At 37.4% G+C, this 25873-nt stretch overlaps 1 protein-coding gene across 12 annotated transcripts in view; it reads left to right on the top strand.

Moving 5' to 3' along the window:
* The window catches only part of Emsy (EMSY transcriptional repressor, BRCA2 interacting), a 65696-nt gene that overhangs the window by 13459 nt on the left and 26364 nt on the right, over nt 1-25873 (top strand). For 6 of the 12 annotated variants that reach the window (XM_021166922.2, XM_029479319.1, XM_021166921.2 and 3 more), the window contains 7 exons: nt 1144-1319; nt 2924-3076; nt 5312-5571; nt 11377-11653; nt 15009-15263; nt 20302-20451; nt 22367-22537. In XM_021166922.2, coding sequence (XP_021022581.1) covers nt 1144-1319; nt 2924-3076; nt 5312-5571; nt 11377-11653; nt 15009-15263; nt 20302-20451; nt 22367-22537 — 1442 coding nt within the window. The remainder of the gene's footprint in view (nt 1-1143; nt 1320-2923; nt 3077-5311; nt 5572-11376; nt 11654-15008; nt 15264-20301; nt 20452-22366; nt 22538-25873) is intronic. The other 6 variants (XM_021166926.2, XM_029479321.1, XM_021166925.2 and 3 more) reach the window with 3 other exon arrangements.

Genomic DNA, 25873 nt, shown 5'->3' with positions numbered 1-25873 from the left:
CTGATGCTATCAACTTCATAGGATTGTTGAGAGAACTGAGTTAAGGCAGTAAGAGATGTAGAGCAGTGCCTGACATGTAACATGCCTGCAGTTGATTTTAACAACACCATCACTGTCAACATCACCACCATCATCATGGAAGTACTTCACTGCCCCCTGACAAAGGATTTGGGGTCTGAATCTGAAGAGTCACTGGATATAAAGTCTAAAGCTCTAGGCGGGGCTATAGAATTGTGGTTTCACAAAACTTCTATTTCTAGTTTAGTGAAGAAAACCAGTTTTAGATTAATTTTAAACCTTGACACTAAACATGAGGATGTTTCATGAAGCCGAGTGAGAGATATGGCAGCTATCTTTTGGTATTTTAACCTCTGGTTTGATTTCTGAAACAAAACGTTCTGAAGAAGTTTTAAGGAAGAGAGACTATTTAATAATGTCTTAGAGAGGGTTCAGTTGCCACAAGTGCCTTTTAGAGTGCAGGGTATACCAGACAAATAAAGTAAAATAATGGTAGATTTCTCTTAGGATCTTCAGATCTGCTCTTAAACAACAACCACAACAACAACCACCACCCCCCAAAGCCCAGGAAGGGCAATAATATAACAATACAGTGACTATTCTCAGTGACGCCTGCTGTTGGATACAGCCGTTTTCCACCTTACTAACTCCTCTCGTTTACTGCCTCAGTTTTCCATGTTTTAAAGCCTTTAGAATCTCTGGCCATGCGGGCAGTTAGGGAATTTTCTAAAGATTCATTGAACTTCATCCTTAATTATAAAGGAAAATCTGATTCTTAACACTCAGTGCTTTTAGTTTCTTGAAATAATTAAATAAAATTTAAAAGTTAGTAGAAATACTTACTTTCATTCATGAAACCCAATTTCTTAGGTCAGTATCAGTTTTTATTTTCAAAGCATAGAAGTGTCTTCATTATAGGATTCAGAGTATAGAATACAGTGTGTAGGAACGTCAGTGCGTGGCATTCCTCGAATTTAAATGTTCCTAAGTGTGACCTGCTTGCTTAGAAAGGAGCTTCTCCAGAATCAGGGCCCTTCTGGTCATTTAACAAGAAAAGGTTGTGTGTGTCTGACTCACTTTTTAGCAACTGTGAACCCTTGTAGCAGCATTTTTTCTTTTATTTAGTATGTCTGGACCTAATAGTTCTTCAGAGTGGTCCATCGAAGGACGTAGATTGGTACCACTGATGCCCAGGCTGGTTCCCCAGACTGCCTTCACTGTAACAGCGAATGCTGTGGCCAATGCAGCTGTCCAGCACAATGCGTCCCTTCCTGTGCCTGCAGAGACAGCAAGCAAAGACGGTGAGTAGGAACACCGCTGTAGACATGAAGCCGCTCAGGGCTTTCCATCTGTTTACAGTAAGTGCTTAAAAGTACGAGATCCATTTCTAATCCAACCAATGTCTTTGACTCTCAAACTAGAAACTGCAGTATCCACCAAAATCAAATTTCTTTACTTCAGAGGGAAATTATGTTAATTTGCAAAAGGTTTGTCAGGCTGAATTTCTGACATCAGTGTATCTTTTGTTTTATTTTGTTTGTTTTATTTTGTTTTGGGGACCAAACCAAATACTGTATCCCAGGCTAGACTCAATGTTGAGATAGTCCTTTCATCTCAGCCTCCCTTCTGCTGAGATTTACCATGCCTTATGAATGTCTCTTGTTAGAGGTGACTGGGAGGACTTAGTGAGTAGCATTAGAGAAGAAACAAGGTAAAAGATGTTCAACTGATAGCTTAAGAAAATAAAACTGTTTTTTTGTTTTGACTCATGGTACTCTTAGCCTCTCTGGCCCAGTCAATGAATACTTTCTTACTGTTACTTAATATAGTAATTGGCCTGCTTTAAAAGTCTTTGAGTTGTTTTACCAAGGGTAATACTAAATTCAAGAGTATGCTTAGATCAAAAGCAGGTCTAAAAGTCTAAAAACAATATATTTGCCAGATTATTTTGAGATATTGCTTTATCTTGTCTAGTAGTGGTTTTTGAGTAGAGTGACATACTTCACTCTTGTTTAGGCTTGGCTTTATGCCGAAGGAAGCTATATTTTTCAGTTATCTGTGCATACTTAGTAGCCTCTGTTGGATTCCTGTTTTCTTCGTTGTTGGCAGTTATATTTCTTCTTTCCTTTTGCCTTTTCTTCTTGCTAGCTGGTAGAATGGGAAGAAAGTTGGGTTTCTAATAGTGACGTCAGTGTTTGGATCTAAGTTTGTCATTTCGTAGCCTTGTGACCTTCAGCATGTCTTAGCATCTGTAAATCGTGGTTTCCATATCTTTAAAACAGGATATAGTGTGAGAATTGGTGACAGTAGAAAAATTTAGTGCCTGGCTTACCTAATTCCAGGCTATTGTTGATGTTCCTAAGTTGTGTCCTTTCACTGAATGATAAGGAGTTTGAAGTCTGATGTCATTGTTTAGTTATAGTTATATCACTTGATTGGCGAATGACAGATGAATTAGTTTATTTAAACAGACTGACTAGCCTGGTTCTCCTTCTGTAAGCATTTTGGGGATCTCTTGATTAGGGAGATATTACATTCTCCCATCATTGGTACTGCTGTTTGTATTAAAAAAAATACTACAAGTTTGTGCCTGGTGTCCAGTTCTTGCCATTATGAGAAATTATTTCCCTTTTTCTCAGTAAAGTTTTAAACTTGATTGCTTTGTACCTCCATTCTTCTCCATTTACCATTACCTGTTGATAAGCCTGTAAATACTTGGGAAAGACCACTAAGGGACGATTTTCAAAATAGCCTTTAACCTTTGAGTGTAGTACTTAGTATTAGCATTTAGCTTCTGATCATATGAAAATGATAAAGTTGGCCTGCAATAAAAGTACTTTCTCTGTATGTCTGGACGGTTGCGGTGGAAGTTAACAGCAGACTTTTTTTTTTATCCTTCCTTCAGTAGTGGTTTGCTATTCCTACACAAGTACCACGTCTACCCCAACCTCTACCCCTGTTCCAAGTGGCAGCATAGCAACGGTTAAGTCTCCAAGACCTGCCAGTCCTGCCTCCAGTGTAGTTGTCTTGCCAAGTGGAAGTACTGTATATGTCAAAAGTAAGTGATGTCTCAGTGTTACCAGGACCCTCTTGACCAAATGCTGCAGTCCAAGCTCTGAGTGGATCTGCTGTTCTGGAATAAATCATCGGGCACAAGCTGATTTTCAGTGGTTAGTTTTTGAAGGTTCTAAAGACTTCTCATCTGTATATATGACTGGGTATTTGCTTTTTTTTAATCAGCTTTGGGATTTGAGAAATGCCATCATTTTTTTTCTCTGTGTGGGAAATCTATCTTTGGTCAGTGCTGTTGTTTAGGCATTCACACCTTTGAATCCTGTGGAACACAGACATGAATAGGTACTGAAGGCATGTGCTTATTTGATGTTTTCCCAGAATTCCAATCTTTTCAGTCTTTTCTTGAATTCCTCCACATATCACCCAGCTCTTACATGCAGTGACTTGTTCTCGAGGCTACCTTTTATATTTCTACTTGATATAATCTTCAAAATTTTTTTATTTGCAGTTTTAAACTTCTGATTCTGTTCTGCTCTATACAGTAGTCTTTTGTTTGTTTGTTTGTTTGCTTGTTTTTGAGACAGAATCTGGCCTCAGATTTGTGATCCTTCTGCTTCAGCCTCCCAAGTGCTAGGCTTACTGGTGTTACCACTATACTTGACTCTATAAAACAGTTTGATGTCCAGTTTTTCTTATATTAATGTCTCTTTTAATTTTATTTTTAAAATTATATATTTTATTTTTGTTTGCTGTGCTTTTAATCATTAGTATTTGATTTTAATTGGTCTTGATATAGTAATAAGAGATTTTCATGTAGATTTTTAAAGGTGGTATTTCCCTTTTTTAGACAGGTTTCTAGGTCATTGCTAGTTCTTCATATAGTCTAATGATTGAAGCGGTAAAGACTTACATTTTATTACCAACTCCATGAGTCATACTATGTAATTTTTTTATATATGCTCTGTAGAAATTTCCCATCCACATTGCTGTGTAATATTTGTCATGTGAATTTTATAAAATTACAAGAGAATTGAGGTATTAGGTTAAAAAAATGTTAAGAGTCATATTGACTGTTAAGTTTTTCTCAGGTTTCTATAGATTTAACCAAAGTGGTCTTTAGAAATGACACTCAAAAAAAAAAAAAAGACACTCAAGACCTTTTATTTATTTGTTTGTTTGTTTGTTTAGTTATTATATGTAAGTACACTGTAGCTGTCTTTAGACACACCAGATCAGGGCATCAGCTCTCATTACAGATGCTTGTGAGCCACCATGTGGTTGCTGGGATTTGAACTCAGGACCTCAGGAAGAGCAGTTGGTGCTCTTAACCACTGAGCCATCTCTCCAGCCCCTCAAGACCTGTGTTTTTTTTTTACTGTCATTTTCAAAACTGCTCTTAGTGAATCTCAGATATGAAGAACTATTTCACAAACTAATGTACTTTCAAATAACAAGAGCTCTATCAGTTTATACTCAAAGACGTTAGTTTTATTATTCATTCACCAGCTTTGTGCAGGTCACCATACCAGCGAGACAAAACAGTTAGACTTAGGCCTTTTTGTGTAAGAAGCTTGTTAATATGGTAGATGTGTAGACAGTTACATTGTCATGTGGTAAGTGGTACAGAAGGGGATGTACAAAGTGCTTTATATACAATGCTCAGAAGAGAGGTGGCTTAGCTTTGCAGCAAGGAAGGGAAGGCTTCTCTGAGAAGTGGCTTGCAAGGTGATGATAGCAGGATGACGAAGAGGTCTTCGAGGTTGGTGGTGTTCTTCAAGGAAAATTACAATATACAGACTCAGATAAGAGGGTGCTGAAGTGTCTTTGGACAACGGTGAGAAATTTAGCTTGTCAAGATTTTAGAGGGGCACAGGGTTAGGGTGATGGTATTGTGTGCCTGGAAAGATAGGGGTCCTTGAGATTTGGTCTGGTAAGGATTTTGAGAGGTTAGGAAAATACAAACTTAGCTATGCATCTCAGTTATGAAATTTCCAGGCTTGCTCTAGTAGGAGTCTAGAATAGACGTAGATAGTTGCAGGAGCATCTTCTAAGAGGTTATTGATAAAATACAGGCAAGAGACAAGGAGCCCCAAATATAGTTTAAGAAAAGAGGGTGGGTATTCAGAGAGACAGGTTTTCTGAGGGAAAATTGTCAGGTCTTAGTGACAGTTTGGGCATAAAAGAAAGGGAGAGGCCAAAGATGACACAGGCATTTAAGAAAAGAGTAGAAGAGGCAGTGCTAGTTTTGTGAAGGAGGAAAACTGTTGTTGTCTTTCAGGCGTTAGCTGCTCAGATGAAGATGAAAAACCCAGAAAACGCAGGCGAACAAACTCCTCTAGCTCCTCCCCTGTTGTCCTGAAGGAAGTTCCAAAGGCTGTTGTTCCGGTCTCAAAAACGATCACTGTGCCTGTGAGTGGAAGTCCCAAGATGAGCAACATTATGCAGAGCATTGCCAACTCCTTACCACCCCATATGTCACCTGTGAAAATAACGTTTACCAAACCATCAACACAGACAACAAACACAACAACACAGAAGGTAGGTGGTAGAGGGACTGTCAGTCATTCTTTTGTCAGTCATTTGTTGTAGCGTGATGTAGAGTTGACAGCTGTGTGCTGACTGTGGACTTGGTTTTACGCTGGGGGTGCTCACATGGCTTGTGTAATTCTACATGTGAAATATTGGGATAAATAGTGTTACTTACTTTCTAAAATGAAGCTCAGGTGCCAAACGATTGCTCAAGATGTTAGCTAGCAGATCTGCTTCTGGACTTATGCTGTATTTGATCATTGTAATGTCATTTTGAAACAAACTAGAAAACTTTTAAAGTCTTTGTTTATGTGGCCTTATGTTTAGGAAGTCACTTTTTGGCTTTACCAGTAGGATTGGGTGTGTTTCAGGAGAAAAGGGGGTATGGGTAAATGAATAATTGTTAAACTCTCCCAGCTCATTTGTCGTCTGGTGCCACGCATTCATTGTGACCTCAGGTGCCTGGCGTTGAGTCAGTTTCATGCTCTTGGAACCCTCAGTCTTCACACTAGGCGGATGCTGCTGACTTGAGGCTAGGTTTACACCCGTGCTTCTGGGATTTCCTTTGTAGCATCTTTGTGCCCTACCTTCCCTTGTTATTAGTTGATTTTGCTAGAGTGTCCTTTAGTAGCTTCCCATGTATGGGTGGCTGTATTGTTTTTTGAGACCCAGTGTGGGCAAAGGAAGTTTTTTCCTGTGAGTTTTGAAGACATTCTTTACTTGGCTTCCAGCTTTCAGAACTATTTTTGAGATACGCAGTGCCATTCTCTTTGTAGCTTTTGGTTTTGTCTTTGGCCATGTTTTAGAGGACTGAAAAGAAACAGAAAAGATGTCATGGCCCTCCGCTCCTAGCTTTAGAGCTTTTTATCCTTTACTTGGTTCTCGGAAGTCCCTGCTTACCTTGCTGGCCCTTTACATTTCCTTTGTGGATCACTTGGGAATGTGAAAGTTGCTAAGTTGATCCTTTAATTTTCCTGTACTTTTTCATCTCTATTTTCTGTTTCCCCTCCTCTCCCTGTACCATAATTGATTGGTTCATGATTTTGGAACTTGACTTTTTTCATTTGAATTCTAGCTTGCTGCCAGCTTTTTGACCGTGAGGAAACTAAACTCTAGACCCAGGTTTTCTCTGTGAAATAGAAGGGGGTGGGGGGCAACCCAGTGTTTTCATTTAACCAGAGCCTAACATGGTTAAATGTGTATCGTTTTCTGTATCCTTGATCACTATCCTTTATTACTTTCATGGAGCTGTTCATGTTCGCTGTCATACTTTCTTTTTCTTGAAGGAAGGACCTCACTATTTACTCCGACTGGCCGGGAACTGCCTAGGTAGTGTCGGCTGACCTTGAATGCCTGAGTGCTAAGGATCACAGGCATCCATTAGAATACTTGGCAACCATCATAGTCTACATTTCTAATTCTTCTTTCTTCTTCTGTAGATGCTCCTTATTTTTCTTTTTAAAAATAACATCCTGGTATTTGATAGAATGATTATATTCTTTTATTTGATTATATTTATAAGTCTTTTGGCCTGGCTTTCTTTTCTTATGCTCTTTATCTCACTTGTTAGTTTTTCCTTTCAGACTTTGCTTAAGTGTCTGTCAGTCAGCTTACATATGAAACTGTCACATTCACTGCCCTTTCCCTCTGCCACTTGTCCTTAGTTTTCCTGAACTGGTCAGATTCATCAGGCAAGAATCTTTCTGTTTTCTGCTTTGAATATTATAAACCTGCCTGCCAGTATTTTGGAATCAATTGTGGAAGGGTACCGTGGTACCTGAGATAATAAGTCTTTTCTCGTCTGCATCAAGGGTTAAGTGCAATTGAGTATTTAAGATGTGGCATGGAGTATCCACTTAGAAAATGCCAGCTCTTTTGCTTTGTAGACTATCTTTGGAAGTCAGCATTTTACTAATTTGCTGATAATAATGAACTGTCCCAGATATATGACTCCACTGGTTCACTAAAGCTTATCCATTAATATGTTGACATTAACTGCTTCTTGTTGATTGTGAAATTTATTAAGCATAATGTTTACATTTTTATTGGATTTCAAGTAAGCATTTTTGAGTTATTCCCTTTTTTCGTAGAAAGTTTTTAGGTTTGGTTTGGTGTGGTTGTGGTATGTAGGTGGTGCTGGGGGTCAAACTCAGGACCTTGTATGTACTGGAAAGGTGCTGGACTCTGGAGCTGGGTCATCTTTAGCACAGCTTAGCTCTTAGTTTTGCTTTCTGAGCTGGCCTTGACACCAATTGACTATTATATAACTTTGCTTCAGGTTGTTAAACCTTACTGTAATAGTTTTAGCTGCCTTCATTGCTGGATTTTATGACTAGTTCTTTTTTCTTCCTCTTTAATTTACTTAAAAATGATTTTAGTATTCAAGAAATAGCATAGGAAAGCTGTAACTAAAATATACCTATATGTCATCCATATTCTTTTGTTTCTATTGTCTTTTGTTTTTATTCATTATGTTTATAAGTAGTTGATATTATAAATTGCAAGTTTATTTTCTATTTCTCCCATAGACTGCTGAGGGTAGCTTTCTTTGGTCTGTTTTATCATTGTTCCCTAGAACTTAGAACAAGGTCTTTGCTTGTACTAGATGCTAATGAATATTTATTGAATGAATGAATGAATGAATAATTGAACAATCAACACACACACAGTAGATCTAGCTCCAGTAACTATCTGGTCATGTTAAACAAAGCACTTTCCCATAGAACTGTGTCACTGACCCTCTGATAATTGTCTGCTAATCATCTATTTCCTTTTAAGGCAAAAGTAATAATATATTTCTTAAGTTACCAGAGTTAGAGAAGATTATTCGTTGGTGTTTAATAAGTGTCACCTAACATCATTAACTTTCAAATTTTCTTTGGTAGGCTTACATAAAAATGTTTGTAATATATAGGTTTCCCTATAAGTGAAATCTGAATGCTTTGGGTTTTTTTTTTTTTTTTTTTTTTTTTTCTTTTCTTTTCTTTACCAACTCTTGTTTTTACCTTCAGGATTTTGAGGTGAGAATAATTATTTGAAGCTGTCAGGCACATTTGTTTCTAAAGTCACATACAGTGCTTACCATGAATTTTCAGATTCAGAAATTTAGGTTTACTTGTGTTTTAAAAAATAAATATTTAAGTGGAGAAGACAAGAACTCATTCCATACATAATTACTGAGCATCTGCTGCGTTCCAGTTATAAAACTGTCTTCTCTTCATTTTTTTCTCTGCCATCTAGTTTTAAAAGATTTTTGGATAACTAGGTTATGGTTAGGACTAATAAAGACATTTTCCATGTTTTGTTGTCTCTTTGCTGGGTAATTGGATTAAAATATATTTTTATCCAAGGCCATTGTCATAATTGTATTTACCTTGGATTTCTCACAATTTGTATTTAAGTCAATTTAGCAATTATTGTAGGTAAAGTGACTTTACATTAAGTGTAATTGTTTCTGATTTTGTAAACAATATTCACATGTAAATAGGTTGTGCATTTTTAGTGTAGATACATTTCTACATATGTCAACATGCCTCATTTAAAACGACACTGTTACGGCACTCATACAAGCAGAACAATAGAATATAGCTTTATGCTTTCATGTGCTTGATTGATATTTTTCATTTTGTCCTTAGGGTGCAAGTCCCAGCACTCTTAAGGAATTTTTGTGAATGCTAGAAGGTCAGTAATTTGAGATATGGCCTGAATAAACAGTGTGGTTCACTTGGCTTCAAAATCTTTTTATCTCCTTTCTTGTTTTATTTTGTTTTAAAACAACTTTAAAGTATAAGCAATTTCCCGGATGGATCTCTAGTTTGGGAAATCCCTTTACAGATCAGAAAGTCATTTGTGTACTGAAATCTCAAACCATGTTTTATCATTTGTATCTGTAATCTAGAATGTGATCCTAAAGACCCTAGATTTATTCTTTTCTTAATGTTAAAACCCCATCTCCATACTCTCATTCTGGAATTTCAAATATTTGAACTGTGCACACTTCACTTTCCCTTCCGCTGATTAACTGCCGCTTGCGATTGCTTTCCTGGCAAGCCTAGTGAGTCCTCTTTGTACTGCAGTCATCAGCATTGGGCCTCTGGGAAGCTGTGACTATTGGTGCAGGATTGACAAAAGTCAAACCCAGTTTAGTACACTAATTAGTTTGGGTGTGGTAGCCAGGATAACAGAATTGGAAGGAAAGAAAATGTTTCTAATGAAACAAACAGTATATTGAATATCTTTTCTGTATAGAAGTGATCTGTACTGCTTCACTCCTATCCATCTAACAGTAAACAGGAATAGTACACTGCTATGTGTAACATTTGCTAACTGTCAGGGATTGACCTCTGCTATGTGCCTAGTAGATGCTTCATATGATTATGTCATCTAATCCTTGTAATGATTTTGTAAAAGAAATAAATTGAAGCCTTGAGGTTTTAACATGTCCAGGGCCCTGCCATTTGAAAGTGGTGGAGGCAAGATGGTCTAAGTGCAGGCTTGTTTGACTTTGAAACTTATAACCCTCTTTACCATATTGGTCCACATTTCAGTTTGTATAATAGTTTCTTGTTTTCAATAATATTGCATATTGTTGGCTAATCCAGCTCTCATGAACACATCAGCCATTACATTTCTGCTGGCTTCTGAGAACGTCTTCATTTATCTGTATCTACTATCACTGCCCTACTGTAGCTTCAAATTAGCAGATAGATACTGTAGATATACAGAAAATTTATAAAAGCTGCATACTTTCACCTCTTTCCCTAGATTTCCTTGGGTTTTACTTAATGTCCTTTTCAGTTCCAGGATTCTCACCTAGGATGCCACATTCTATTTCCCTGTCCTATCTCCTTAAACATCTTTCAGTGTGAATGTTTTTCAGATTTTCTTGTTTTTTTGTTTTTTTTTTTTTTTTGATAACTTTGATAGGTCAGGTGTTTTTAGTAAGATACCCCGCTCCTAGAATTTGCTTGCTGTTGTAGATTAGGGTTATGAGTTTTATGGAGGAAGGTCACAGAGAAGTGGTACCATTTGTGTCATGTCATATGAAAGAACACAAAGTATTGGGACTCCATCTAGTTCTCCATCTGTTACTTCTCAGAAGTTGTGTGTCCTACACATGCCAGTCTGTCCCTTAGACCTTTCAAGCTTCTTGAGTATAGCAATGTTGCTTTTGCCTTTGTTTCCTATGCCATGCGCCCCGTGCCACCACGTGCCCTTCTAGGTGTTAGCACCCTCACCTCATTCTGGTTTCTACTCAAATACCACTTTACAGAGAAATCTTCATTGAGTACTTTATTTAAAAAACAAAAACAACAAAAACCCTAACACTATCATCATCCTTTTTATCTTTACTCTGGTTTGTTGTCTCTTTCATTGGTTTCTGTGTGTTCTGTATGTTTATTGCTCTATCCGTACTCAAATGCAAACTCTGAACAAGTAAGTTTTGTTTATTCTTCTATTCTCAGCATCTAGAACCATGCCTGGAACATAGTAGGTGTTCACTAAGTATTTACAAGTGAACAGCTGTCCAGGTGACTTTCTCATGTGAGGTGGATGATCCTCCAAGTGGTGGATGGTGTGCTGGTGCTTGCAGAGGTACATCATGCACAGCATTGGACACCACCTCTTAAAATACCTGCTGGTTTAGATACTTGCTAGGTAAAGGAAAGGGTTTATAAACTTCTAGTTAATTGTATATTTTCTCGGTTGAATTGTTTTTCTTATTGCAGACCTTAGTTTTGAATTGTATATGACCTTAAATGTACTGACAGTATAGAGTAGGTACATGGAAATAATTTATTTTTCTTCCTTTAGGTTATTATAGTGACCACATCACCAAGTTCAACCTTTGTGCCCAACATTCTCTCCAAATCTCATAACTATGCAGCAGTCACTAAGCTTGTACCAACATCAGTCATTGCCTCCACGACTCAGAAGCCACCTGTTGTTATAACTGCATCCCAGGCCTCTCTGGTCACCAGTAGCAGCAATGGCAACAGCAGTTCTACGTCATCACCTATTTCTAGTACAGTTGCAGTAACAACGGTGGTATCTTCCACACCGTCCGTGGTCATGTCAACAGTAGCACAAGGTGAGTGGTGAGCCACCAGCTAATTCTGTCCCTGTTTGAAAGAATTTTGAAGACAACTGAGGGGGCGGGGTGGGGGTGAATAAGAGTGTGTGTGTATGTGTGTGTGTGTGTGTCTGTCTGTCTTGTCTGTCTTCCTATCTTGGGGTTGAGGATATCTGCTGTTAGAGGTCAGTGACCTGCTCACCCTTGCTCAGCTTGAGGATATGAAATGTTAGAGATTTTCTTTTGTCTGTAACTCCCACACCTTGTCCTGTCCTCCTCTTCCCTAGCCCCCATTACTTTCTCAGTCCTTCCATTGGTAAATGTGGAAGCAAATATATACATACTTAAGCTTTTCCTTAGATAAAGGTTAGCAGCACATTGTATATGTTGTGCTCTAATGTTTGGAAAGGAGAATTTGTAATTTTGTATTAAGTATGATGCTGGTATCATAGAGGCCTGAGTTGGTGTGTTTTGTGTGTATATGAAATTAGTTTATTTTTAGGTAACTGTTTATTTGGTTCTTTCTAGTCTTTGCTCAAAATTGAAAGATGTAATTAACTTCTGGGATGTCTCTAGTGTCTGTCCTTTTGCCCTTCATTAACTGAAGAATGGGACACTGCTAATTACTTAGGTTGATTGCATTTTAATGCTGCTACTATTTCTTATTTAGTAAGAAAATTTTTTCTTTGATTTTATTCTTTTTTCATAGTTTCCATGGACTTCTTGTGTTCCTTTCACAATAGTGTGACAGTCTTCTGCTGACTATCGTTCTTCTAGACTAGCTTCGGGGCAATCTCTGCTCTCCACTCTTACTCCATGGAGTCCTGTCCTTGTCAGTTTCCCCTGTCCCATGAGTTTGATGATGGTCCACATTTGGCATCTAAGCTAAGCTGCCTTTTTATTTTTATTTATTTATTTATTTTTAAGGGCTTTAAAGCAGAGACCAATGGATTTAGGAGTTTTAGAGAATAGTAAAGAAATAAAACAAGTCTATCAGTTGCCCACGGCTGTATTATAATGCCCTTCCTGTGTAACAGAGTGAGTTTTTTACCCACACGAGTAGTCTGCAATAAAAACGTCCCACTCCACATGATACATCTTCTTAAAGTTTTACATCATTGACTTTCTCCTACTCTCTATACCCCTCTTACTTATTTTCATTGTTTAATTCTGTTACTGTTGGACAATTTATTACTCATGTATTATTATTTAGATTATCTCTTAGTTTTAGTATTCTAGATTAATATCTGTGTGACTTGTACTAGGTCTCACCAGCGTGGAAGCAAGTGTTTTCAATAGGAAAAGGGAACTTCTGGGAGTTGTCTGTGTACACACTTTTTCTTCTTGAACAATTGTATTGGGTTATTTCACTAATGCCTGGCTAATTCTAAGTCCTTGTTATTTTTGTTTACAAAGCAACATAAAGTAAAACAGAACATTATGGTGAAACGATTTCTTTTCTTTTCACAAAGTTTCTTTATACTGTGTGTAAGCGTGGCTTTGTGTTTATTTGTATGGGCGTGCACACTCATTGCATCCTTGCGGACATCAGAGGATGATAGTATGTGGGGATGGTTCTCTTCTCCTCCATGGGGGTCTTAGGAATTGAACTCAGGTCCTTTTTATCTGCTCACCCACTATACCAACCAGGAATAGCTACGATTTTTTAAAACTTTGAAACTGTGTAGCTAGTATGATGTCTTATTCTTGATCCCACCGTCCTTTGTTATCTTCTTAAGCACACAAGATATGACCTGTACTCTTTACTTTTATGTATTATCTTTCTTTACTTACACTTTATTTGTATTATTGTGTGTGCATGCATGTGTACATGGGTCATGAAGTGTGTGGCCGTCAGAAGCCTTTGCAGGGTCAGTCCTCGGCTCCCACCTTTCTGTGGGTTTTGAGGATCAAACGCAGATTGTCAGGCTTGTACAGCAGATGCTTTACCATCTCTTGGCCCAAATTTATACTTTTTTTTTTTTTTTTACATAAAAAGGTATTTTGGGCTTCCTTCTTTCTCTAAGGTTCATGTTACAACTTTTAGCTCTCTTATATTGTAACCAGACCATTTTTAATTTGGTACAATGAAATACTTCACCCTGCATAAGTTTATAATGGAAAATGATTTATTTTGGCTTACGATTTAAAAATCTAAGATCAAGAACTTGTATCTGGTGAGACTTTCTTGTTTTCAGATCTTCAAGCCAGTGCACAGCTGGCACATGGCAAGAGACAAGGAACACATACGTATACTTTCTCTGAGTTCTTTTCCGCTTAAAAAGCCACTGACACTCAATCATGGGGTTCCTTCCTGATTATCCTGCTTAATTTTAGTGCTCTAACGACTCTACTTTAAACCATAATTATTAAGTCAGATGAACTTTCTAGCTTTTTAAGACATTACATTGGGGATTGAATTTTAACACATGGGCTCTCATATAAACCATAGCACATATTTAGTCAAAATTATCAATGTAGCTTCATCCCTAATCTTTTTAAAGATGGGCTTTGAAAAATATGTTTTATTTAGTGGTGTTTCTTGTATTCTTTTGAGCAGTTCTAGAGTCTGACTGGATTAGTGTCTAAATTTATTTTAAAAATGTGATGAGCAATTAAATGAATGACTTCACATAAATAAGCATTGAGTGACTGACTGGTTTTTAACTGTAAGGAAGTTTATTTTTTCAGAAATTCATATGACAGAAGGCTTCAGTTAAGTTAGGCAAATGGTTGGACCATGAATGAAATTTTCCCTCCTTGGGTAACTTTATCATTGGTTAGATGAGTACATTGTAGGTGTCATGGCCAGCTATGAACGTATCCAGAGGAAGAAGAGAAAATCCCTCTTTGTGTAGCACGACCCCTAAAAAAGAAAAAACTTTTATCTAGGTGTTCTCTAGGAAAAGATTCCTCCTGTAACATGTTGGCTATAATTAATTAGCTTTACTTTATTCCAGAAAAGTCATCATGTACTGTGACAAGCTTAGATCAATTAAAAGTTGCCCTCTAAAGCTGGCTTAGGGATCGGCCTCCACAGAAGTGTGTACCAGTGCCCAGGAATGTGGATTCTCAAGGGAGAAAACCTGGGTTTTGTTAGAAAGGAAGAAAGGATTTAATCGTAGTAGGATTAAACAACAATGAAAATAGCGTGATAATTAAAGAAAAATTAGAAGCTTGTTGACGAAGCAAGACTATAACGAGTAAGCACTGTAATTAGTCTACTTTGTAGAATTTTTTTTTTTTAACAACAGTTGACGTTTCTTTTGATCTTTTATATTTCTATGACAGTTACGCTGATGGAATGGTTCAAATCCTCCTTGTTTTGAGCTGCCCACCCTCCCTTTTCTAAATCCTCTTTACTTTTCTGTAGGTGTATCCACATCAGCAATCAAAGTGGCGTCGACAAGACTTCCTTCCCCCAAAAGCTTAGTGAGTGGCCCTACCCAGATTCTTGCACAGTTTCCTAAACAGCATCAGCAGTCTCCTAAGCAGCAGTTACAGCAAGTACAACAACAGACACAGCAGCCAGTGGCCCAGCCTTCTTCAGTGTCTCAGCAGCAGCAGCCTCAGCAGTCAGCATTGCCGCCTGGCATCAAGCCTACCATCCAGATCAAACAGGAGTCAGGTAAATGGACAGTGAGAGCTCTGTGGGTATCCTTCGTCCTGGGCCTGAGGGTCGTGAGCAGACCCATTTATTTACATCTTTTTACTTCTTTCTTCAGTTTCTTATGGTTTCCAGTAGGAAATGTCTATAAATGTTTTTTAAGCTATAGCCCTAAGTGATTTTCTTAAAGTGACTCTAAATGGTGTGGTTTTAATTTCCATTTCACATACGTATTGTTGGTGTGTAAGCACGTTGCTGAATTTGTATTCTTCTAGCTTGCTGAACTTTATTATATGGGAGTATCTACATAGGTTTCTTAGGCTTCTTCCTATGTAGATAGGATGTATTTCATTATGTCATCTGTAAGTGAGGACATGTTTTTTCTTCCTTTACAATCAATATTTCTCCCCCAACTGCCTTCCTTTTTTACCCCCTCTGTCTTATTTCACTAGCTAGAATATATAATAAGTAAGAGGGAATCAAACAGGCATTCTTGCCTACATCCTGGTTTTGGATAGAAGGCATTGGCCTCAGTGTTGAGTGTGAAGCCTGTTATAGGATTTGAGTTGAAATAGGACATTTCTTCTTTCCTGTGGCTTTTCATTATGACTTTGTGTTAGGTTCTGTCAGATGTTCTTCTATGTTCAAGTGATGTGATCTAATACCTTTTTTGTATTTAGCTGCTGATATGCTGAATCATATGAGTTCATTTTCTGTTGAGCTATTCACACATATGAAATAAGCCAGGCCGGGCGTGGTGGTGCACGCCTTTAATCCCAGCACTTGGGAAGCAGAGGCAGGCGTCGAGGCCAGCCTGGTCTATAGAGTGAGTTCCAGGGCAGCCAAAGCTACATAGAGAAACCCTGTCTTAGGGGGGGGAGGGGGCAAAAAAAAAGAAATAAGCCCTACTTGGTCATGGTATATAATTCTTTTTCATACAACATTGGTTCCGGTTTTTATCTCTGTATAAGAGAATTTTTAAATGTATGTATGTGGTGGCCGTGTATATGTTCACATGCAAGAACGTGTAAATGTGTGAAGGTTTTTGTGCACATGTGTACAAGTGCACATGGAGGCCAGAGGTTGCTGCTTCTGTCCATGATCATTCTTCACCTTGTAGGCTGAGGTAGGGATTCTCACGTGAACTCACTGCTTGCCAGTTTGCTTAGTTCAGTTACTCAGCTTCCTCAGGAATTCCTTGTCTCCACCTCTCACCTCTAGAGTGCTGGGATCCAGGCAGGATACCATTCTGCCCGGCATTTATGTGGATCTAGGACTCTGACCTCAGCTCCTCAGATTGTCTGCTGAATTGATGTATACTTGTCGTATTTGGTAGTGTCTTTGTCTAGTTTGGTTAGATCAAGATACTAGTGGCCTCAGAGTGAGTTTGAAGAGATGCGAGAAGATTGGTATCAATTCCTTAAAATCTTAGCTAACTTCTCCAGTGAGTCAGTTAGGCCTGGAAATCTCTATTTTGTGAGCATGTAAATTATGAACTCACTTTTTTTAGTGGTTGGAAAACTGGATTAGCTATTTCATCTTCATTGAGCTTTAGTAGTTTATACTTTTTAAGTTATTCATTTCTAAGTTGTCAGAATGGTTAGTTGTCATTCTCAGTTCCTTATTATCCTTTAAATGGCTACAGAGTCTATACTAATGCGCTCGTTCTTTGTCAGGCTTTCTACTTTGCCAGGTTTTGCTTTCTTGTTCCAGGCCCAGCTGATTTATTGGAGAAGTAAACTAAATATTTAAGGAATTAATACCAACCATTCCTAATCTATTATAGAAAACAGAACACTACAAACTGACTAGGACCTTGATAACCAAACTAGACAAAGACACTACAGAGTAAGACAAGTAAGACAGGTAATCTGAACTGAGTTCAGAGTCTCAGAGAATGTTTCAGTTTTAGTCTCTTTTTTTTTTTTTTTTCTGTTTTCTTTGGCTTTATTTTGCTTTTCTAGCTTCTTGAGAACTGGAATGTGGATTATTGATTAAAGACCTTTTTTCTTTTTGGTTTTTCGAGACAGGGTTTCTCTGTGTAGCCCTGGCTGTCCTGGCACTCACTTTGTAGACCAGGCTGGCCTCGAACTCAGAAATCCGCCTGCCTCTGCCTCCCGAGTGCTGGGATTAAAGGCGTGCGCCACCACGCCCGGCTCCTTTTTTCTTTTCTATACATTTAGTATTTAGTTCTACACTTACAACTATGCTTTGATAAATCCTTGGTACTATTTTATCAGCATCATACGTACTTAGATATGTTTTCGTTTTCCCTATACTTTTTGTTCTGAAACCTTCCCCGCACCTTCCTTGTTGACAGTGTATTTAGGATTATGCTATTTTATTTCCATTATGTTTGGAGAACTTTTTTTTTTTTGGTGGTCCTTTTGGTATTGTTTCCTAGTTGGATTCTGTGGATTAGAAATATTCTGTGTGGTATTTCAGTTGTACTAAGTAACTGTGAGGAGGATAGGTGGAAATCCTGGTTTTGGTTTTTTGTTTTGTTTTGTTTTGTTTTGTTTTAAGACTGTTCTCTGGCTCGGAGCTGTACAGAAGCGTCCTCCCACTCCCTGACTGTAGCAGTCTAGAGTGGAATCACCACCCTTCTGAACTGAAGAGGGAAAGAAATGATTTTGGTTCAGATATCACAGAACTCGACTTTAGATTTTAGAGGTTCAGTTGGGTACATGTTTTTTTGTTCGCTATTTACCATAAAACCGCTTTCCAAAGGTTTCTCTTTTATTGCATTTTATTTGTATTTTGTGTAGACATGTATGTGTGTATGTACTGTATTGAGAGTATGTTTGTGCGTGCGTGTGTGCTGTGGTGTGCATGTGGAAGTCAGGGTGCACCTTACAGGAGTGAGTTTTCTTTTTCCACCATGTGAGTTTCTAGGATGGAACTTAGGTAAGCAGGCATGATGTCGGTGACTTTCTTTACCCATGGAGCCATCCTGTGGTGCCCAAAGCCTTTGAGTGATACTTGCTTGAAAACTTTAATTAGTTCCGCTGTGTAGTTTTGGAGATTTCCTCCTGCCAGAGCACCGACTGTGGCTCTCCAGAATGCTTTAGGTACATTGAAGTGACAGTCCTTTTGAGGGCAATTCTGGGCCAGCCACCTGCTGAGAGGGTTTTTGGAAGTTTATTTGCTTTGCTCTCTTTTTCATGATCAGTTTTGAGAAATAATGCTTTTCCTCAGTGTTAATTATTTGATCCAGATTATCACTTGATTTGCCCAGAACTGAGTAGAATTGTCTCTGAGGTTTTTGTTTTTTCCTGTGATGATTATTTCATGCAGCTTCTTTCTGCACGGGAATTGCAGGATCATGGTTCATTAGTTAAAAAAAAATACTAGAAGTGATTTTTCTTTGTATAACCTCATTTTTTATAGTTTATTATATTTAGAACTATTTCTATAATACTTATTGAATTCTTGACATGTATAGATAATTTAAATTTTTATTTAATCCTTAATAGCTTGATGAAGTATATACTAATTAATTTTTATTTTGTACATAAAAAATAGTCATAAAGGTTATTTAAGTAATTATGCCCAAATACCATACTTTTAACTTCTTTCTTAGTTAATAGAAGTTTAGAACTATTTAAAGCTGCTAAATATCTATCTATCTATCTATCTATAAATATATATCTATTTCTTTCCTTTATGACTCAGCCTAAATCACCACTTGTATTGGTTACTTTCTTGTTGATGTGACAAAAGCCATTGGGAAAGGAAGGGCTTACTTTATTTAACTTGGCCTTAGGAGATCCCTTAGGGAAGTACTGGCGGCTGGAGCGTGCTTGAGGCAGCAGGTCGTCGTGTTGAGTCTTCAGTGAGGCAACAGAGTGGGCCGTTCCCTTTTATTCAGTCCAGGATCAGAGCCCATGGAGTGTGTAGATCTTCCCTTCTTAACCTAATCTAGAAAACCCCTCCAGACATGCCCATAGGTTTGTTTCCATGGTGATTCTAAAGTCTGTCAAATTGGTAGTCGAGGTAGACCATCATGCCACACCAAAAAATACAATTCTTAATTTTCTCTATGAAAATGTTTTCTTTTATGTATCTTCTTTAAAGATCAGAGTGGGGAAATGGCACTAAAATTTTCTTCTTTAGTTATCACTGTTTAAAAATGTACTCCATTTAAGATGCTTGGAAGGTCAATATAAACATGATAGCATTGTAAATAAAATAACTTTTAAAGTCCTAACATAACTTCCTTAACAATTTGTACTATATTTCTTGTGTATTGTCTTTGTGTTCTTTTCACATGCATGTTTTATATAGGTGCAATACTGATGTGGCCTTTTTGGCATTCTATATTTGATAAAGTGAGTTATTAAAATACTTTTATGTGTAGAAAGATATTTAAGGACTTCGGGATATAGCTTAGTGGTAGAGCACTTGCCTAGCATGAATGAGTCCCTGGGTTCAACCATACCAACAACAGACAAACAAAATCAAGAAAGGTTTTTTTTAAGCTGGGCATGGTGGCACACATCTGTAATCCTAGCACTCAGGAGGCATAGGCGGTAGAATCTGTAGTTCCAGGCCAGCCTTGGCTACATAATGAGACCCTATCTCAATACAAAACAATGAAAAATGAAACGGCCATTTAAAAAAAAAAAATCAAACAAACTGTTCTTGGCCTATTAAGGTTTTTACCATTGTATGTCAGTTCACAGAGCCATGAAGAGTCTTTGTTGCTGAGAATCTGGAAGGACTGTGTGACTGCTTTTGATGCCTTATGCTAGTCCTTTCTTCTCAAATACTTACATGGAACAGACTATTTGCTTTTGCTATCTGGTTTGAAACTTGTATCCACACCTCCATAGATAAAAGTTTAGATTTAGTTTTTTTAAGAAATCTGTTAATGAAATATGACTGCATTCTTAAATTGGTAGAATTTAGACAGGAGGAATTTGAATAATGAATTTCATCAGTATTAAAAAGGCATTTTAGGTTAAGCCTCAGTAAGTGTGTGTGACTGTTGCCCTATTGGGCTAGGTGACATTTCTTAAACATTATTTTACTGAGATTTATCTTTTTTCTTTCAAAGGTGTTAAAATCATCACACAGCAGGTTCAACCAAGTAAAATCTTACCCAAACCAGTGACTGCAACTCTACCCACCAGTAGCAATTCCCCAATTATGGTGGTTAGCAGTAATGGTGCAATTATGACAACTAAACTGGTAACCACTCCTACCGGTAAGTTCCACAAGCATCAGTCCATTCATTCATTCATTCATGCCATCAGTAGCTTCCCACACCAGCCGTGTGTGTCATACTGCACATAGAGAGATGGAGACAGGTCTACAAAGAAGTCCTTTTAACATTTTGTTTAGAGACAGGGTTTGTGGCCTAGAACTCTATGCAGCTGAGGATGACCTTGAACTCATTCTTGATCCTCCTGCCCCTACCTCCTGGGAGCTGGGATTACAGGTGTGCTCCACCACACAGGTTTATAAGGCGCTGGGGGTCAAACCAAGGGCCTAGTGCATGTGAGGCAAGCACTCTACCGAACAGTTTTCAAAAGATCTTTCTTGACTCCTTCTGCTCTGTCCTGATCCTCAAGTTAGCTCTTTTTTGATATATTTTTTTCATAATCCTCTCCAATTTGTACTTACCTAGTAGTTTGTTGTTTTATTCATATTAGACAATAAACTTTATGGGACTAAGGGAACAAATCTGTTTAGCTACCATATGTAGGTGCTTGCCCAGGATTTGTTGAGTAACTGAAAATATGCCTAACTAATGCGCAAGGGTATTGCTTAAGAGGTTACATAACAGTGTAGTAAGTGTTGCCTAGGCTGAGAGAAGCCGGTTATTATTCCCAGATAGAAGAGCAATTAGTCTGAGCTTGAGGTGGTAACAATGTAGAGCATTTTAAATTACCACCCTTTGTGAACTTTATAAGTATTAAATGATATCAAGTCAGGAGCTAAGACAATAAATAGTTTAGTGGAGAAAAACACTTGTTAAGTTAGTGTAAGAAGGACCTGAGTTCAAATCCCTAGAACCTACATAAAAGCCATACCCCTAGCAATACTGGCTTATGTGTCTGAGTTTATAGTCCAGAAAGTGTTTCTTTTAAATAGTTATAATTCAATGTATTCAAACTTTCTACCCCTGTAGCATGTTTACTTTGCCATAGATGTTTTTTCCCTGGCTCTGATGTATGCCGTGATTAGTCTAATTCTTAACGTTCTTCTCGTGGTTGTAATGGTTATAAGTTTTTAAAGTAAGTAACTTTCTAAAAGCATTTTTTTTTTCTGATGTGGGTATTTTAGAAATGTCTGTCACACAGTCTCTGAATCTAATTTCAATTTAAGCAAATGCCATCTTTGTCTTTTCTGTGTCTCCGCTTCATTTCCCTGAGGCTATTCCTTCCTCTAGGAATAGAAGAGTCTTTCTAAGTTTCTGGTTTATAAGACACTGTAGAAGACCCATCTGATTAGTTTCTAATCTTTCTTTGGGCAAGAGAAAAGGTCGTGTAACAGTAGGAAAGGGTATCGAGTCCTTTGAGAGAGACATAAAGATAGGTTTTCCTAACCGGTCAGTTAAGGTTGAAGGAATATGAAAGTAGAGATAATTTAAAGCTGGCAATTCTTGGCAGCTTCACCCATATCGCTAGTAAAACAATGGACTGATCCTTAAAAGATGGAAATCTCTTTAGAGAATAGCAGACATGTTATAAAATTTTAGGTAAATGCCTTATTTGCTGAATGGTGACCGTGGGTTTGGCTCTGGGACAGTATCAGATGGGCTTTAAATCTGTAAGAGAAACACCTACATTTCATTAGCTTCAGCATAAGACCAGTGGAAGAAAGATAGTGCGAGCAGGGCCGGGCTCTCCCTTTCTGTGGGTTGGTAATTTGATGCTACAACACATCACAAAGTTTTATATGTAAATTTAATTTGAATTGACTTGACATTGGTTCTTGCTATACACATTGAAAACTGGCTATAAAATTATAAATGAATGCCTTGGCACCTTGCAGTTCCATTTTCAAGTTGAAGTGATATATGTATTTCACTAAACTATAGTGAAATTGTATGATTATCATTCTTTTTGTAAGTATTGACAATTTTAGTTTTTCTTTTCACTGCTTTCTTCCTATAGGTACTCAGGCAACCTATACCCGTCCAGCAGTGAGCCCATCCTTAGGTCGCGTGGCCACAGCCCCTGGGGCTGCAACCTATATGAAAACTACCAGTGGCAGCATCATCACTGTAGTACCCAAGTCATTAGCTACCTTGGGAGGCAAGATAATTAGCAGTAATATTGTTTCTGGTAGGTATATCTAGAGTATGTTAAAAGCATGGAGCTATTTGATTAGGAGAAAAGCCATGTTTCTCTACAGCAGGACTCTATTGATATCAATTTTTTTTTTTTTTTTGCTTCAAAATGTGGCACTGTGTTTTAGTCCTTATGTATAGTGATTAAATGCAGGTTTTAGTTTTAATATCAAGTATTCATATATAAGGCTTTTGATAAATCTAAAGTTGAACGAGCACTTAGTTTTAAGTCACAATGCAAAGATTATAGTTTATGTTTGCATAGTGATTTTTTATTTAATAAAGGTTCTCACACTGTCAACTTTTTGACTTGAGGTATTGTACCAACTTTAGGGCTGTGCATTCAGAGGTCAGACAAAGCTGCAAAGGGGATAATGGAATCAAATTTGCATCTGAATGTATTTCAGGAATATAATTCAGGTTTTCAGTTGCTAATGTCACTTTAGCTTATTAAACATAAGATATTTGAATATCATTATTTGCCTTTCACCACTTATGCTGTTTGCTTTTTAAAAAATACATTACTGAGACTGTAAAGCTAACCCTCTGCCTATTTATTAGTATGTTGGAACACTCCCTGGGTTTTATTGCCTCGTTAATCTCTATGGTATTTGGATTATAGATTCTGAAGTGGAATGTTAATGAGACATTTGTTTTCACTGATTATTATTTTTAATTAAAATTATGTAAATGATCTGATCAAGCAAGCCTTATAGATTTTAGCTGTCTACTACTTTTGTAGACTAGTTATGTTTTATCTGACCCAGGTGAGCTGCTCTAATATTTTTAAAGTGACAGGAATATAAAGTCCCTGGCAGTAATTTGATGTTGCTGATAACTTGGAGAATGGAAAAAAGCCGGTAGAGCATGGCGTGGCATAGAGCTCTGTATTCAAAGCTGTTAATTTTGGCTCCACTCTTCCATATAAGTGAGAAAACCCAGGGTTTGCCAACCTGAGGAGGAAAGGGCACATTGTGCCATAGCTTTTAAGTGGATATTAAATAACATAGTTAAAATTCTAATTTATTATTTGATAGTATCTTTAAATAGTATAAAGCTCTTGTTCAAACATTATTTCAGAAAGTTGACCTTCATTGGAGGGTAGCTTTTTTATAACCTTTTTTTATAAAGGATTTCTTGCATATACCTGAGTTCATAGTACTTTATAGATTGTAGGTGTGTCTAAATGTCACGAAGTCTTTTTGGAACCTTATTCATGGTGTAGCTGTTCTGTACTGCAGTAGAGTAATATAAGTATGCACATCCTAGGAGCAGAGATTTGATCTGATACCTATCAAAGCACACACACACACTATTCACCTTTATATTAAAGATGAAAGTGCTCATGGTTAGTTGCTATTTCTTTCACATAAGTGGGTGGTTCCAGCACTGTAGGATATGTTGACATAGAGTTGGAACAGTTTAACTTGGTGGCAAGTACTTTTAACAACTTCCTGTTCCACGCTTACCTATCATCTTTTGGCTCCATTTCACAATCTCTACTTTAAAAAAAAAACACTTATTTTATATTCTTGCTGTCCTATGACACTGAGATTATGGTGTAGTAATTTACAAAGTTTATTCATCGTCAGCTTGTAGCAAATTTAGATAGTTTTCTGCCTTCATCGATGAGCAGATAATGGGTTCTGATGACACACAACAAAGCATTTTTTGCTAAAATATTCTCAACATATGGCTGTAAGAATAGAAGACTTAAAACAAAAGCAAAGAAAAAAAATCCTCTCATTGTGGGGACTTTAGAAAGGTGCAAGCAAGGTTAAGACGATAATGTACTGTGTAAATGCTTCTATGTACATTCTATTTAATTTTTATTAATAATTTATATATTTTTCCATATCAGTAAATGCATTTTGACCATCATCCCATGGTTATAACATTCTCTTGTACAGAAATTTAATCATATTCTTACTGTTGGATGATTTAGATTGTTTATAGGTGGGGGGGTTGACTATTAGATTTTTTTTTTCTTGTTTGGTTATTATAAATAATCCTGTGGTAAACATATAAATCATTTGTGAAGCTCTTGCTTCCTTTGTATAATACCTTAGAAGGCAGATTAAATTTAGTTGAATTTTTATTTTTCTAGAAGAAACTGATGGAAACTTATTTATATGCATATATATCAAATAACTTTCAAATTTATACATTTTTTTCTGAATGTTGTTGAGAGTTGATTGTAGAAATATCCTCATTTTATGCAGAAGTTTGATTCCTTCAGAGATGAATTCATTGTCTTAACCCTAGAGGCATTTTGGGGATCTGGGGCAAGACTTGATTGTAACTCCTTCAGTCTTCCCAGTGTCTGAGCGAGGAGCTGTTGTTTGTGTACTTTTCACTTATTTATTCAATCATTCCTTGAACAAAGTAGCATAGCATAAAGCCTTACACAGAAAGCAAGATAGAGTGATTGAAGAATCTGGATAGTAGGAACTAAGCCATTGAATTTGTTCAGTCAACATACCACAATGTTCAAACTTTTTCTACACCATTTAATGTTTTATTTTGAAGCAGGTTCTTGCTGAGTTGCTTAGGTTGACCTAGAACTTGTGATCCTCCTACCTTAGTCAATAGAGCAGTGTAAGCGTACACCACCAAGTCTGGTAGAATCATTTTGATTTTCTTTTCAGTTTGTTGTTACCATTTGAGACAGGATCTCACTGTGTATTCCAGGTTGACCTCACACCAGCTATATAGCCCAGGCTGTCTTTGAACTTGTAGTTCTTTTGCCTCTGTAGTTTACAGGCATCCTAAAAAAGAAAGAAAAAAGTCTGAAATGCATCATCATTATCACAGCCCATTGTGATCCACATGTGATTGTTTTTGGTCTCACTGTGGTTTACCCTTTTAAAGCGCAGTCTCTGTAGGTAGCTTCTCTAAACGCCAGCCAGATTCTATGTGTGATGCTATGGTACGTAAGCATTCATGATTCAGTGTGTACCCTAAACAATGCTAAATGGACTACAGATGACGCTCAGAGGTAGGCCTGGTATGAGCAAGGCCCTGGGCTTGATTCCCAGAACTGCAAAAGGAAACAAAACAAAACAAAGCAAAAACCAGAAAACCACAGATGCTAACCAGCTTTTGCATGTTCTCTTGTGTTATGCAAAATGTAGACCAACTGTAGTGAAAGCTTAGCCATGGCCTTTCCTTCTTTTTGAATATGTAATACTTCTTTGCATACATTTTCTCCTTAGGTGAAACACGCACACTAGAATTTTAGGCATTTAGTATTGGTCATTCTAGAAAAGAATTTTGTTCTATTTTAGTATAGTGTTCTACTTAGTTCCTGTTAGTCCTTTTTCTCCCATTT

This window comes from Mus caroli, chromosome 7 (assembly GCF_900094665.2).
Source record: "Mus caroli chromosome 7, CAROLI_EIJ_v1.1, whole genome shotgun sequence".
NCBI lineage: Eukaryota > Metazoa > Chordata > Mammalia > Rodentia > Muridae > Mus > Mus caroli.
Note: the sequence above shows the minus strand (reverse complement) of the source record. Positions and strands in the feature narration are given on the sequence as shown.